Raw genomic sequence first — 15,800 nt, 5'->3', positions numbered from 1 at the left:
AAAAAAAAAAAAAAAAGAAAAGAAGAAAAAAGAGAGAAAGGTGGAAGGAAGGAAGAAAGTCACTCAAATGGAGAAGCAGAGTGGCAGAGTAGAAAAAGCAGGGTTCTCAATTCAGACTGGAGACAGGATCATACCTCTGTGTGCCATGTGACCCTGCGCAAGTTAAGATGTCATAAGAGATCTTAGATCCCACATATGGAAACAAGAGACCACCTATAGTTCACAGAAAGCAAAGAGGTGTATGAAGAGCCTATCACCTAGTGGGTATCCATAAATGGTGGTAGTTGCTGGTATCATGTGCCCCCAACATTCCACACAAACACACACTGAAAAAAGTAATAGCTAATCTGCATCAAGTACATCCAACTTGCTAGAAATGGGGTTAAATTTCATATTATCTTATGGCAATGATCTTCAGCCTAGATTCTAAGTGACAGTCAACAGAAACCAACTTTGGCTAACTTAAGGGAAGCAAACAAGCCAAATTTGTTCAAAGAATATTGGATACTTATGGAACACTCTCGGAGAGCCAGGCTTGTGTGCTCTGAAGCTCAATTCCAAGCCCAAGATTAGGCCCCAGAACTAGTTAGTGAGGGGATGCAGAGCTGGCTGGTGCTGTGCATAGCTATCTCAGCTTTGATGCTAGATGCATTCCCTGGTACCTAGGAGGCTGGTATGGATGTGGCCACTCCCACTATCCTCAGCCAGCAAAGTGGTTTCTACAGTATCCCTAAGTCTAATCACTGCTAGCTTCCAATTCAAAGTCTTGGGTTGGTGTGTCTGATCGAAGAGCTGAGGGAAAGCCTAAGCTGTATACCTACAATCAAGCCACACAGAAGACCGGGAGAAGGAGATGCATGGATATTAAACTTCTATACTGAGAGTTGGGCTCTTCCTTGTTAGAATAATTATTTCCTAAGACGAGGAAGGGGATTCAGACAGAAAGCAGCCAAAAATACAACGCTGTAAATATCTTCCACTGTTGAGTTATAGGGCTTTTACCATTTTCTACATGAGAACACTGAGGCTTTGCCAAGGTCACACATCTAAGCCATGGTATGCCTGATCTCCTGGCTGCAGTCTTGATCACTGTCTTAACAAATGCAATCATGGGAACATTGTCAACCTCAGCATAGCCTCAGACACTGGTCTCACTTCTCTGACACATTAATGATAGGTCTATTGGGAGTAAAGATTCACTGTCTATTTTTCAGCTGTTCCTTTCAGAGGAAGAAAGCTTTCTAGACTCAAGCTACATGATTTGTCCTTGGAATGTCGTCCCTGGGAGCTGGGATCTCTGGAATGCCTATATCTCTGTGAGTGTCTTTAATGAAATTTTAAATGGCCAGTGAAGGGGGCAGCTGAAGGCTTTCCTGTAACACAAACTCCACTCAACCCATAGTGGTAACAGAGAGCCTTCCCTGGACACTGTCCACACCACTGACAGTTTTGTATTCCATTCTACTAATTTGTGACATGTCTTGTTTTACAGTATTTTTTTTATTCACCCTGAAAGTCTGCAAGACCAGGAGCTATCTTTTTTTTGCAGGTAGCTTACCATAGTGAGCTCTGGAGTCAGGCTCTCTGGGTTTAAACTCCAGCTAAACCACTTAACTGTGTAACCTTCCATCACCACCTAATGCCTCAGCTTCCTCTTTTGAAAGAGCAGTTTAGCAAAAGAGCTGTTATGAGAATAAGAGTTTACAAATGTGCTTGGTATATAAGAATTATTCAGCAAATATCACCGTCAGCAGCAGAACACACTATCTAGTAGGGAATAACAGCCCACAAAATGAATCTAGGAGGATCCCAGTCTCATCCTCTTGGAAACTCCTTCATCTTTATTTTATTTTATTTTGAGACAAGGTCTTGCTCTGTTACCCAGGCTGGAATGCAGTGGCACAATCTCAGCTCTCTGCAACCTCTGTCTTCTGGGTTCAAGTGATTCTCCTGCCTCAGCCTACCAAGTCGCTGTAATTACAGGTACCTGCCACCATTCCTGGCTACACTTTACGTTTAAAATGCAGTGTTTTGTTAATAAGAAATGGTGAATTATATTATAATTTTCACCTACTCTCTGCACCTGGCTCCAGTAAACAAGCATATCAAATATCCCAAATCCATGGAACAGGGGTTGATGAACTTCATAGGTAAAATACTAGATAATACATATTTTAGTTTCTTTTGCCATAGAATCTCTGCTGCCATCACTCAACTCTTTCACTGCAGCATGAAAGCAGCCATAATCAATATGCGAAGTAATGAGAGTGTGACTGTGTTCCAATAACTATTTACAATTACAGGCAGTAGGCTGGTTATGGCCTATGGACCATCATTTGCAGACCCCGTCTATGAATGGGGAGCTTCTACTTATCAGAGACATCCTTATTTTTTCTGATCATTGCAGAGTTCTAAAGCAACACAGCATATGAATGTCAGGGCTCAAGTATCTCTTTCCGGGTACCATACCCTACCTTCAACCCATTCTACTTTCTTCCCAGAAGCACGTAAGTTACCTGCCACATTAGTGCTAGTAAAATAGGCAAATATTTTTCAGCATGGTGTGGGACTAGTGTTGGTTGCCATGAGGATGATGACAAAGGTAAGAGTTTGCTTCAGGTAGAGCTCACAATTAGAAGGAGTTTAGTCACCCACCTCAGAAATCATACAACAGAAGTACAGGTAAGGCTCTTACAGACCACTAAACCCAATCATTAAAAAATTTACAGTAGGTAAACTGAGGACCAGACTATGGAAGCTACTTGGTCAGCTTTATATAAGTTCTCAGCGCAGCTGGCACTAGAACCTGGTTTTCCTAATTTTAATTCAAAATCCTTTCCACCACATCACTAGGCTGGTATCACTTTTACTGTGGACCGTACTCAAATCAACAGAGGGGAGAACATTTTTTGGCAATTTAAAACCCAAGGCCCTGCCGAGGAACTCCCACATCCTTCTTCCGGGGTATCTTCCTATCTTCCAACCATAAATATTTCCAGAGCACCTCTACTGTGTTGCTCAGCCCCTACTGGGTGCCAAGAAGATAGTAGGTGCTCAACAAATGTGTGTTGAGAATTGAATAAGAGACATGTGACACATGGTCTTTACCCTCACGGGGCTCACAATCTACTGGGAGAAAGAATGTCTACATGTACCCCTGTAATGCACTGCAGATGTGAGGATGTGATGATATCTATTCCCCTTTAGTCCTAGAAAATTGCCTGTCAGTGAGAAATCTTCTCATGAATGTTTTCATCCCCTTGGAGCTGCCCCTTCCTTCTTCAGATAGAGCAACTCTGTCTTTTGTACTTGCAAATGAATTGTGGTTAGTTTTCACCTCCAGCCCAGGGGATTAACTGGGCGACTTTTGATCTTCAGGTATCAATTTGCATCTTAAAGGAAGTATGACCTCATCTGGGCCAGCTCAACATTCCATCCCCCACCAACCCCTGTCAGTTTAACAGCCCGGCCTGGGGCTGACCAGGGCCTCCTAAGTGGGAGGCCAGTTGTTGGGAAACAACAAGATCAGCCAGACTGCAAGAGCAGGCAGCGGAAAACTCATTTCCCAAATAAGTCGGTGAAGGTGGGAAAAGGACGTTTGCTTTCTAAACACAGACTGGTCTTCCTCGGATCAGAGAGAATGCCCAAGGTTCTGAGTCTGCAGAGGGGATCCTGGTGGTACCTGGGTCCTGGCTGAAGATTGCAAAGCAAAATGAGTTGAGCACATGCTTGAGAATTAGACAATATCAAGTTCAAGTCCTGATTTTGTCTTCAATCACTTTTGACCTGTGTAATTCTGTACAACTTTTGAAATCTTTCTGGAATTTTTTTTCTTATCTCTGAAGTAAGAATAAAAGACTTAAAACATCTCCAGTATTACCCATCCTGGACAGTTAGTGTGAAAAAAAGCAGGGATGTTTGTTTGATCTAAAAAACTTACCCGCCATTGGCATCATTTATGAAAGCTTAAGCCCTAGGTTTTGTTTGTTTGTTTTTTCACTGCTCTATTTCCTGATATTGACACAAGAACAGAAAACCAAACACCGCATGTTCTCACATAGGCGAGAACAATGAGAACACATGGGTGTTGAACAATGAGAACACGTGGACTCAGGGAGAGGAGCATCACACACTGGAGGCAGTTGCAGGGGGCTAGGGGAGGGACAGCGGCAGGTGGGGAGGGTGGGGGGTATAATGCGGGGAGAAATGCTGGATACAGTATACACCTAAAGTAAAATAAAAATAAAAATAAAGAAAATAGTGCCTGGTACGTAAAAGGCACTCAATAAATAGATGTAATACAAAGATGTGAATCATCATTTAGTCATAACCATTGTTGATATTTATAATATTTCAATATAATTATATTACCAACTATTCCGCACCGTTCACTTCTTCAGGAAGGTCACAAGAAATGAAAAAGACTTACCAATACAATTGAAGGAAACTTCTTGTCGGCAGAAAAGGGAGCAGCCATCACCATTGATCTTATTCATGTCGTCGCATTCTTCACCTTGGCCTCTGCAGAACAGATATGGAAGAGAAATTTGCCAATTTAGTCTCAAAACCATGGCTGGATATGGAAAAGTCCCTCCCTGGGCCATGAACCTTCAGTAAGACCTTGTGCAAATCCCTTTCTCTGTCTGAGTCTCTGTTTCTTCATCTTCAAAATGAGATTTCTAAAAGATGTAGATTTATAAAATACTTTGATATTTACCTTGCTTTGTGTTTCTGATGACAAAGTGGAATTCCTGATTCCAACTCATTTTCTGAGATCTCCAGTCATGTAACAAGTCAGATGGGAGTAAGAGATGGAAGAACTAATGAACAAATAAATGGTGTTGCTCCTGCAGTGTCTAGGAAATCTCACTGTCATTTTCTTGTTTCTGATCTTAAATGAGCATATTTGAATGATAACTTGGAGATGCTGTTCCTTTATCACTCCCTGCCTTGATATCCTTCTTATTCTTCCAATATACTTAAAGGTAAAGTTTTTTTCTTTTTTTCATTCATGCACTCCAGTTTAGTAATCCTTCCATTGAAAAATTTTCCTTTCTTCATTGGGTGTGTCATTTCGTGGCGTCAAGAACTCTAAGGGCTGTGGGACAACTCTGTTAAGAAATACTAATGCCCCCTTTTGTTTTTGTTGGAATCATTTCCATCACCTGAGGATGATTTTGCAAAGGCTGGGATGGGCAGAAAATGAGCAATGATCTTTGAATTGGGCTTAGGTGAGGAGAAGGAGGAGCAAAACCTGAAAGTCTGGATGGGTTATTGCTTTCTGGAAAACTCTCATCCTTTTTAAAACAAAACACTTGGGTTTAGAACCCCATGCCTCACACTAACCGTATAATCTTGACCTCTCGATCTGATCTTTCTGTGATGATTTACATTTAAGTTAATTGAAATGAATTATAATTAAAATTCGAATCCTCAGTCATAGTGGCCACATTTCAAGTATTCAGGAACCACATGTAGACAGCGGCTTCTGTAATAGCACATTCCCATCGTTGCAGAAAAGTCCATTGAACAGAGCTTCTGTGGATGCTGAACCTCAATTTTCTCATTTGCTGAAATAGAGATAATTAATCCTACTCCTTTGAGTAACTTAAAGTGGCCAGCACTGTGGGTGACACGTAGAAGATGCTCAAGGAATCACAGTCCCCATTCCCACTTGGCCTTGGGAGGTCTCTGCAGAGTGTGTGACAGCTGTCCCTCCATCCCCAGAGATCAGCTGGGACCTGTCACAGCATCAAAGAGGCCTTAGACTTTTCCTTTCACCCAAGCAATTAACAGTGGGCAATATTTGTTGCTTTTTTTTTTTTTTTTTTTGAGACAGAGTCTCACTCTATTACCAGGCGCCAGGCTGGAGTGCAATGGCACAATCTCGGCTCACTGCAACCTCCGCCTCCCGGGTTCAAGCAATTCTCCTGCCTCAGACTCCCGAGTAGCTGGGACTACAGGCGTGCAGCACCACACCCAGCTAATTTTTGTATTTTTAGTAGAGACGGGGTTTCACCATGTTGGCCAGGATGGTCTTGATCTCTTGACCTCGTGATCCGCCCGCCTCGGCCTCCCAAAGTGCTGGGATTACAGGCTTGAGCCACCGTGCCCGGCCTGTTTGTTGCTTTTAAGAGGTGTCAGAGTAGCAGGATAACGCCTTGCCATCAATCCTTAAGATGGCTAGGGCATAGCATTGATCTCCAAAGAGCCACCCAAGTCCTCTCTTGTCTGAACACCTATTAGCAAAAAAGAAGTTAGTATTTCTAGCTGGCCTCAGCATTTTCTGGCAGTGGATCTTGCTTGCTGGAAATTGCTGATGACCTTGTGCTTGTAAGCTAATTCATGAGTTGTTTTGGAAAAGACTTTAAAAAAAAAAAATACGTGGGCTGGTTCCCTAAGCCACAAAGCTTACTTTCAACTTCCCTTCCATTGCCACCCAAACAGTGTTCTACTGGTTTAAACAAAACATTTGGGTCACAACAAATATCTCCTAGGCATGACAGATCTATCGTTAGATAAAGAGGTTCTGAGAAAGCTTATTTGACCTCCGGGGCTGGAGCAGGTCTTCTCTGTGTCCATAGACAACTTGCTCCATCTATCACAGCACTTGTCAAAGTGACTGCCTTTGCCTGTTACTTGAGAGCCCCTTCTAAGATGCTATAATTTGCCAAAGGAAGTGACAGAGTCTTCATCATCCTAGCACCCAGTTTCTGGCACAGTGCCTAGCATATAACAGACAGCATGCAGTCACTCGTTTACTTGTTAGTTTTGCCAGGCTGTCACATCGCACAGCAATGCAGTGGGGAATCCAGATGAAGCCCTCTGTTCACATGTACGTTCTACGTCTTATCGGATGTGGAAGCATGAGAAAACCTCTATACAGCTAGTGCTCGACTTACGACCACGATTGGCTCCGACAGACCAGTCGTAACATGATTTGGTCGTAAGTTGACTAGGCTATATGCACACGGAGATGGTAGTGCTGCTGGAAGCTGGTCCGCACTGTCGTACGCCCAGCTGGACAACGTTTGCTCTGCCAGATGCGGAGCAGTCATGGCTAGCGATTGTGGTCGTAAAGTTGAATGGTCGTAAGTTGCATAGGTTGTAAGTCGATCAATACCTGTAATCTCTTTGTGCATTCATTGTTTATCTGTAAAGTTTTATAATAAGACCGACCTCACATGGCTGTTAGGAGAACTCAAGGAGACAATGTAGCACAGTGCTTCATGTACAGTAGAGGCTCAAAAAGTATGTATAAATATTATTATCATTATCAAAACATTCATCCATTGTCTTCAACCTTACCCTATCCATGAAATGAGAGAAGCTGCTGCTATGGATCATTTAAGACAGCACTCATCTATTAGGGGCCTCACTGAGTGCTGAGTCTATCCATATTTCTTTGTAAATTCTTTTACACATAGAGCAAATTAACTTGCATCATTCCATGAAAAATTCTATTAGCTAAGATGATATTTCTTGTTTTCCCCAAAGTTTTCCTCCCCCACACTTAGGGAATCATCTGTAAGCAAAATTTAGTTTTCAACAAAGTACATCAACCAATATTTTATATCAACAGGTAACTCAACATGTGTTTGATATTTATGTAAGATACTTATGTAAGATACTTTTACTAAGGTAAAAGTACTTAAAAAACTGTATTAAATTATACTATTTAAAATTAATAATAATAATTATGATACTAATAGTTTTAGATCAGCAAGAATGCTGTCATTTGCAGTGTTTAACCAATGCATCTATGTCTGTTTCCAGCAGGGACAGACTGAGCTGTGGATGAGGCTCCAAATCTGGTGACTTAAAAAAAAAAACTGGGCTATATTAGAAATTCCCAAATCACAATTATGAGTTATCAGCAACAACTGCAAACATTTTCTGGATATTCTTGATATGAAGTTCAATCTTGGACCCACAAATGATGCGGTACTTTCTCCATGGAGAGCCCTCTGCTTAGTTGTTCAATATTTCATCAGACAGCAGCTGTATCAAAAGCTGGAAGTTGATGCATTAATGTAGGAGAGAACAGTGAGAAGTGTCCCTTTCCCCAATTTTGGTGCATTGGAAACTATCTTCTTGTTCTGTTGTTACATGTGAATATGAACTTAAAAACACACAGCATTGTATGTTAAATAGCTCAAGCAAGTGACAAGCTTTTTTTTTCCCATTTATTTTTGGCTCTTGGGGCAATGTCGTCTTTTCAATATGAAAAAAAGCAGCAAGTTCAACACAAAATAGAAATATCAAATGTAGGATGGAACAAAACCAAGTATGTGGGGGGGAGGCAACAGCAAAAGGAAGATATGAGATGTTGCAAAAAAGATGGAGGAGAGTCCCCCTTTCCTCTGGGAATTAACTCAAACACTGATGTGGCAGTATACACCATTCCACATAGTCAGGGATGTTCATTTTCAGGGGAAAGAAAAGGTGGGGATTAGGAGGACATTTCTGGAGGCTTAGGGACCAAGGCTGGTATGCTTGAGAAGTCAAATTATTGGCAATCAGCTGATTTGCATTATAATTCAACACTTAAAAACTCTTACACTACTCTTTTCAATCTTAAATATTTTGACAATTTGATTATGAAATTTTAGGTGTAGGACATTTAAGAAATAAATGTATGCTCCTGACATATATATATGATGTAAATACATGTTTCTGCTTCAGAAAGCCACTTGAGATTATGCAAATAATTACTTCCCTTATCAGTGCCAATATTTTTCTAATGCCATTTCTTATTTTAAAAACTTGAGTTAGTACCTTTTCATTAACAATTGGCAAACATTAGTTGTGAAGTGGGGAGTAAAGAGGAATAGAATCTTGTACATACTACTATCTTTTTACACAGCAAGTTTAAAAGATATAATTCACCGGTCACTTGATCATGTTTGCAATATTTCTATTTCCTTTAATGTTAAGTCATGTTCAGAAAGAATACTGCTGGCAAATAACTGATGTCTATGTGGATGAGTATTCATGTGCCAGCTCTTTTCCATTGCATTACTGCATCATCCTTGCTGTATTCCTAGCTGGTCCCTTCATCCCAAAGCAGAGGTTTCCAGTTTACATTATATACCACACAACCATCATAAACAAATTAAATTGTTCTTCCCCTCTAGCTTGGTGTTAGTGATGAGCAGAAAGAAATAGTCATCTAGTGTGTCTCTTTCATATATGTACTACTCCTATGAGCTGATTCATGTTCTGCACATCAGTGGTTTCATCTGACTGTGAAGCAAATTCTTTTTTCATACCACCCCTCCCCTTATAGAAATAGTAATTGCAATTCAATATTGCACAGATATTATGTGACACCCAACAGTGCTAGTTAATGAAGGAATTTTGCCAATAGCTTGTTTTGCCTTCTCCACACGTCATGTTTATCATTAAATCTGTCAATAGTTTAAAAAGTCTCTTAGCAATAGTGTGACCCGCAAATAAATACTTTAGCAATGAGGAACCTAATTTTAGCAATAAGAGACTTAATTTTCAATGATTATTGGCCTTTTCTCCACCTCTAGACGCAAAACTCTCAATTTTGTGCTAGAAACCCTTTTTCCTTATTCTAGAGGAAAAGAGCTTAAAAGCTTACTTATTGAGTTTTAAACAATGTAAAACTCTTGGTGGTTCCTCACCCCTATTTACCAGTTGAATAGCATCTTGTCCTGAGAACAAGAGGATGAATGGACTGATAATCTGATAAAATCCACACTTACTGATTCATTTGCCTCAGTGTATTCATATTCACATTCAATACTCACTCCAGAGTACTGTTTATTATTTATGGTTTAAACATTATAGTGAGTTAAAATACTTTGCTATTTTTATGAGCCTTTGACCCATTTTGTAAATTGTTATATAATATGACATAATAGAAATGACAAATAAATATGCAGTTTTCACAAATGTGAATGGTAACCAGCAAAGAATGTAAAAGTGTTTTAACCTAGATGAACTGTGTTCTGTTAACGGAACGTGTGCTGTGACGGAAAAAACGAATGGAACCCTTGTAGCACACATAAAGCAATTAAGTACAAGAGCAAATGGTAGTAGGCACATAAGGGTAGTTCTGTCTAAATCACATTACGTAGTTGCAAAATGTATATGTTCAAAACAATAGTCATTGCTTTTCTTTTGAGTTCAACAAATCGTTTGGAGACCAATCCAGAGACTGCTGGGGACCACTAGTAAATCACAGCCCATACATTGAAGAGTAATGTGATAAGCTCTTCTATTCAGCACCCTGACCATCTCTTGACCTAATCCTAATCCACATGCCTCCTCCTCTTCTTTCTTTAATTAGATCTACTTACTTCTGTATAATGCCATCACCACAGTACCCACTTCCATGGATGTATGTGACAGCAGGTGATGGCTGACTCTCTTCGGTTCCTGAAATAGTTATGACCCAATACTGGTACACATCGCCAAGATTTAGATCCCTAGAAAATACAAAGAAGACATAGTTATACAATTACAACACTGGGCAGACAAGGAAAAGATGGAAAATTGATCCCCTGGAGTGCATTCTATCAGTCTTGCTCATTTTTGAAATCAAATGCACATTTAGTTATCTAATGCTTTTTATTGTCTACTATGCTTACATCCGTCAACTAACTATAATGGACCACACAAATATATGGTAATAACTAGCGTCAGTTGACTGATAACTAGGTATGTTAGCAGGTTTTTTTTTTTTTTTTTCTTTAATTTAACCTATATAGCAACCCTGTTAGAAAAGTATCAGATGGCAAATGACTAAAAATGAAGATGTTTGGGAGGAACCATCCAGGAGAAACAAATATAAACAAAAGCACAGAGGTGGGAAAGCACCACATCAGATTCTCAGGGCATTATCTGATCATGTTTCCTCATTTGAAGACCAGAGGAGAAACTCCATGACACGTCAGCAAACCCTTTTCCGATGCTGCATGTGCAGTGACTCTCTGCCTCCCTGCCACTTGCTTCTCCCTATTTCTTTTACTCTTGACAGTAATAATAATAGCAACATCCATTAATAGAATAAATAGAATACAGAGTCTTAGGCTAAACACTTTTCATAAATTTCTTATTCGAAAATCAAAACCACCCTCTATGGCTGCTAGTATTTTCATGTTGATTTTACAGATGGTGAATGTAAGGCACACAAAGGTTAAGCAACATGCTTACAATCATATGCTATTAAGCGATATCCTATATTCTGCCTATCTTATCCCTATTTTAGGTCTGTTTTAATAACCTCACCCCTTTCTAAGTCAAGCCATGTCCTGGAATCGCAATTCCAAGGACTGGTTCCTGCCAGATTTCCAACTTGCTTAGATTATCTCTCCTCTGACCTAAAGACCTCCCAGTATCTGCTTTGACTTCCTCACAAACAAACCACCACGTGAATACGGCTATTGCCAATTAACCTCCAAGGCAAATATATGTTCATGTCAATTCCACATGAGTACATCTTCCTCCCTATTTCCTTTTTGACCATTTTCAAATGAAGATGTTATTCCCGTCTTTCATCTACCTCTGCATCAATTATTTATTTATTTTTAATAATAAAAATGTACCATGGGAAAAAACACAAAATGATAATGAAGAGAATTCCTATCAGATTCCAGAGTTGGGGGGGATTTCACAAAGAAAAGGATGATGTCAAAAAATCTTAAGTTCTCCTGCCCATCTGTTATTTCAGCTGCTGTTAGGGCTTGGGCTGTTTGGATAAGGCCAACAAGATAACAGGTGCAGGGGTGACGGACAGAGAATGTCTTCAGACTCTCAATGCAATAATGAGTTGGAGTTTGTGAGCATTGAAGGACTCTGGGAAAGAACACAACTTTTCTGAGAATGTCGGATGTATTACCCCAAAGGGAGTTTGTTTTTGCAGCGCTGGAACTACTAATATTGTGGGCAGACTAAAAATCCCTGGAGATTTAGTGCTCTGCCAACAATGATGAAACAGGTGGACATACAAAGATCCTGAGCGATTTTTATGCATGAATAATCGTTGTTTTGTAAACCTCGAATCCTAATTTGTTGATAGAATTATAGGGTTTATAATTCTAAAACTGAAGTGGGGTAGAGAAAAAAGTAATAATCCCAGGAGATACACAAAGGCACATGATAAATATGACACACATTCTATTATGTGTTCATTATGTTCTAAAATATGGAGGCATGTTTTATATTTTTTAAATGGCCACATTATGATATAAAATAAAAAATTTTCTTCAGACTATATCCCAGTTCACTGGGGCTGTACGGTCGTTGACTAAGTAGATGGGGGTAGTTCTGTGGAAAAACATAAGTATGAAAAGGCACTTCTCTATGTTGTGTTTTTCACTTGTGGCATGTGTCACAAATGATTTGTGGCTGATAGTATGTAAGGTGGCTGGCTAATATTTGTGAATGCTTTCCTCCTCTCTCCACTTTGTCTTCTCTCCACGTCTCTTCCTCCTCCTTTTCCTCAATAAACATCAACATAGAGACAAGGAAACACGTGTTTCTGTCCCGGCTGCATCAATTATTAGCCAGAAAGCCATGGGCCAGTGTTTTACCTTTCTGAGCCTATTTCAAATCAGTCATAAACCTGGCATCACAGCGTTTGTCTGCAGATTAAGTGTGAGAACACCTATAAAGCACATATGCGACCAGCCTATGATAAACATTTAATAAATGTTAATCCATCACAATTTTAATGGTTAATTATCAACATTCCTGTCCACTGAATTTATGCTATGGTCCCCTTACTAGAAGAGCAAGAGTGACAAATAACTAATATAACCTTGGTTAGGCAAAACCATGAAGATGAAGATGTGTGCATGGCTTGATGAAAAGTATCTTCTCTACTACTTCACTTGGCTGGGACACCCCCAGTGCCTGGCAGCTTGCTCTCTTTCCTGGTGACCCATGCCAGCTTCTGAAAATTCTGGATCCCAGAAGGCTTCTCTTTACCCTGGGGCAAAATCTGCCTCCCTGTAACTTCCACCCACCGACCTCCTTCTTATCCACTAACATCACATTTGATCAGTACAGAAACCTTAATAACCTTCCTTCTAGGTGTGTGTGTGTGGTTCATATTTCATTGTTTCCAGAAGCCTAAGCAGCTCTTTGAGGCAGGTGTTGTTATCCCAAGTTTTCAGATAGAAAAACAGAAGCCCAAGTCACTCCCCTAAGTTAAAAGATGGGGACAGGCCGGGCGCGGTGGCTCAAGCCTGTAATCCCAGCACTTTGGGAGGCCGAGGCGGGTGGATCACGAGGTCAAGAGATCGAGACCATCCTGGTCAACATGGTGAAAACCCGTCTCTACTAAAACTACAAAAAATTAGCTGGGCATGGTGGCGCGTGCCTGTAATCCCAGCTACTCAGCAGGCTGAGGCAGGAGAATTGCCTGAACCCAGGAGGCAGAGGTTGCGGTGAGCCGAGATCGCGCCATTGCACTCCAGCCTGGGTAAAATGAGTGAAGCTCTGTCCAAAAAAAAAAAAGAAAAAAAAAAAAGATGGGGACAGTGGGATAGGTACAACAGTTACTAAAAAGATTATGTTTTTCCACAGAAAAATTCCTATGATAAAACTATATTTTACCCAAGTTAAAGTCAGAGTTAATGTTAAATGAGGGCTCTTTTCTCAAGAACCTAGGTAGAATAGATTTCTTTCAGAAGGATAAGCTAGTGGCTTCTGAAGGCTTTGCTGGAGGTTAGAACCTATTTCATTGTTGGTCTAAAATAGGACATTTTTGTCAAGTTGCTCCTTTCAGCTGCTCCTAAAGCCATCTGGAAAGCCTTGTGCTATCACTTGAACTCCTTCCCCTCCTGTGCCTTCTACATTCAGACGGACCCTAAGCCCTCTCAATTCTCCCCACCCAGAAGTTTCCACGTCATCCTTTCTTCATCTCTCCTCTAGTCTATATTTTCAGTCTTGATGGCTGAAGCAGCCCCTGGCTTAACATCCTGCCTCAAGCATATCTCGTTTCCAGTCTTGCCAACATCATCAGAATATTCTTAAATTTAGAGTCACTCTCCAGCTCGAAATCTTTTCATTTAGTGCAGTGACAGGAGCTTGCTACCGAGCTGAAACTTCCAATTGACTCTTTCTTTGGAACTAAAATTTTAGCAGTTCATCTGAGATGTGATTATTTTGGCAACTTCTGATTTCTTTCATAGAATTTTGAATGCCACTTGAAGATTTTTCCTTTTAAACTTCAACCATCATTAGTAGTAAATCATCAAGGCTCCCTCTGATTATTTTACGTTTGTAGCTAATATATTTAAATGTGATGGAATTGTTTGCCTATTTTGAAGCATTGTTTTGTGGAATCTTTGCATACACACACAAACACACACACACATGCATGTGTGTGTGTGTGTATGTATATGTATGTGTGTGTGTATATATATATATGCAAAGACAGTCTTGCTCTATCACCCAGCTAGAAGTCATAGCTCACTGCAGCCTCAAAGTCCCAGGCTCAACTAATCCTCCCACCTCAGCCTCCCGAGTAGCTGGGACTATAGGTGTGCACCACCACAGTGGCTAATTTTTAAAATATATTTTGTAGACATGGGTCTCACTAAGTTGCCCAGGCTGATCTAGAACACCTGAGCTCAAGTGATCCTCCCCTCTTGGCATCCCAAAGGGCTGGGATTACAGGTATGCCTGGACCTCATGCTTTTTTTTAAAAAAAATAAAATAAAATACCTTTTTCTACATTTAGTCACCATTATTTAACACATATCACCAATGGCATACACAATAGAGTTGTATTTCTGATAATTAGAAACAAAAATGCTGGCATTTCTGGTTAATATAATCTCAGTATTCTGCCTCAGGGATTCATATTGATGGTAAATGTGTATCAAATTTGGAGAACAACTTACACTAAAATTTAATTACAGATTATGAAATCATTATCTAAAATATTAATATATACATATGGTGGCTAAGCATCTTATCATTTAAGCTTAAATATGCATTTAAAATGCATAAAGTGTATTGGTATGCAGTTAATATGATAGGTCAATTAAAACCTATCTGAAATCTATAGACAAATCATGTGATTTTGAGGGGGTCTGTTTCTCTGTCTTTTAATTATGATGTATGATTCTTGTCCCATGCCACTGTGAGGGTCAAATAAGAAATACAAAAGTTATATAGGACGAAGGGGAGAGAAAGCCTCATTTACCCTATGGAAACATCACATTTTGCTTCTTCCAGAAAATCCTTTTTGAGCTCCTTAAATATTCATTATTGATCCTACTGTTTCTATATAATAGCTTTCATTTATTATGGTCTACCCCTTCAAATAGTCTCTATAACTGAACTGCGTTATGCTTCTAGGCCAGGTGTGGTGGCTCACTCCTATAATCCCAGCACTTTGGGAGGCCGAGGTGGGTAGATCACAGGTCAAGAGTTCCAGACCAGCCTGGCCAATATGGTGAAACCCCGTCTCTATTAAAAATACAAAAATTAGCCAGGAATGGTGGCAGGCGCCTGTAGTCCCAGTTACTCTGGAGGCTGAGGCAGGAGAACTGCTTGAACCCAGGAGGCGGAGGTTGCAGTGAGCTGAGATTGCACCACTGTACTCCAGCCTGGGTGGCAGAGCAAGATTCTGTCTCAAAACAAAAGAAAACAACAAACAAAAAATGACAAACAAAAAAACCTGTGTTACACTTCTTTAAAACCCCATCTTCTGGGATAAAAAGAGTAATCATAGTTTCTATTTGTTACCTACCTATGATATGCTAGGCACTATGTCTCATACTCTGTATGTACAATCTTTTTTTTTTTTTTTT

At 40.1% G+C, this 15,800-nt stretch overlaps 1 protein-coding gene across 1 annotated transcript in view; it reads right to left on the bottom strand.

Moving 5' to 3' along the window:
- The window catches only part of PAPPA (pappalysin 1), a 255,350-nt gene that overhangs the window by 123,349 nt on the left and 116,201 nt on the right, over positions 1 to 15,800 (bottom strand). Inside the window, exons 8-9 of the mRNA XM_017504315.2 lie at positions 10,332 to 10,460; positions 4,430 to 4,521 (exon numbers count right to left, since the gene is read on the bottom strand). Of these exons, the coding sequence (XP_017359804.1) occupies positions 4,430 to 4,521; positions 10,332 to 10,460 (221 nt within the window). The remainder of the gene's footprint in view (positions 1 to 4,429; positions 4,522 to 10,331; positions 10,461 to 15,800) is intronic.

This window comes from Cebus imitator, unplaced genomic scaffold, assembly GCF_001604975.1.
Source record: "Cebus imitator isolate Cc_AM_T3 unplaced genomic scaffold, Cebus_imitator-1.0 Scaffold320, whole genome shotgun sequence".
Lineage (NCBI taxonomy): Eukaryota > Metazoa > Chordata > Mammalia > Primates > Cebidae > Cebus > Cebus imitator.
The sequence above is the reverse complement of the archived record's forward strand: the minus strand, read 5'-3'. Positions and strand labels throughout refer to the sequence as shown.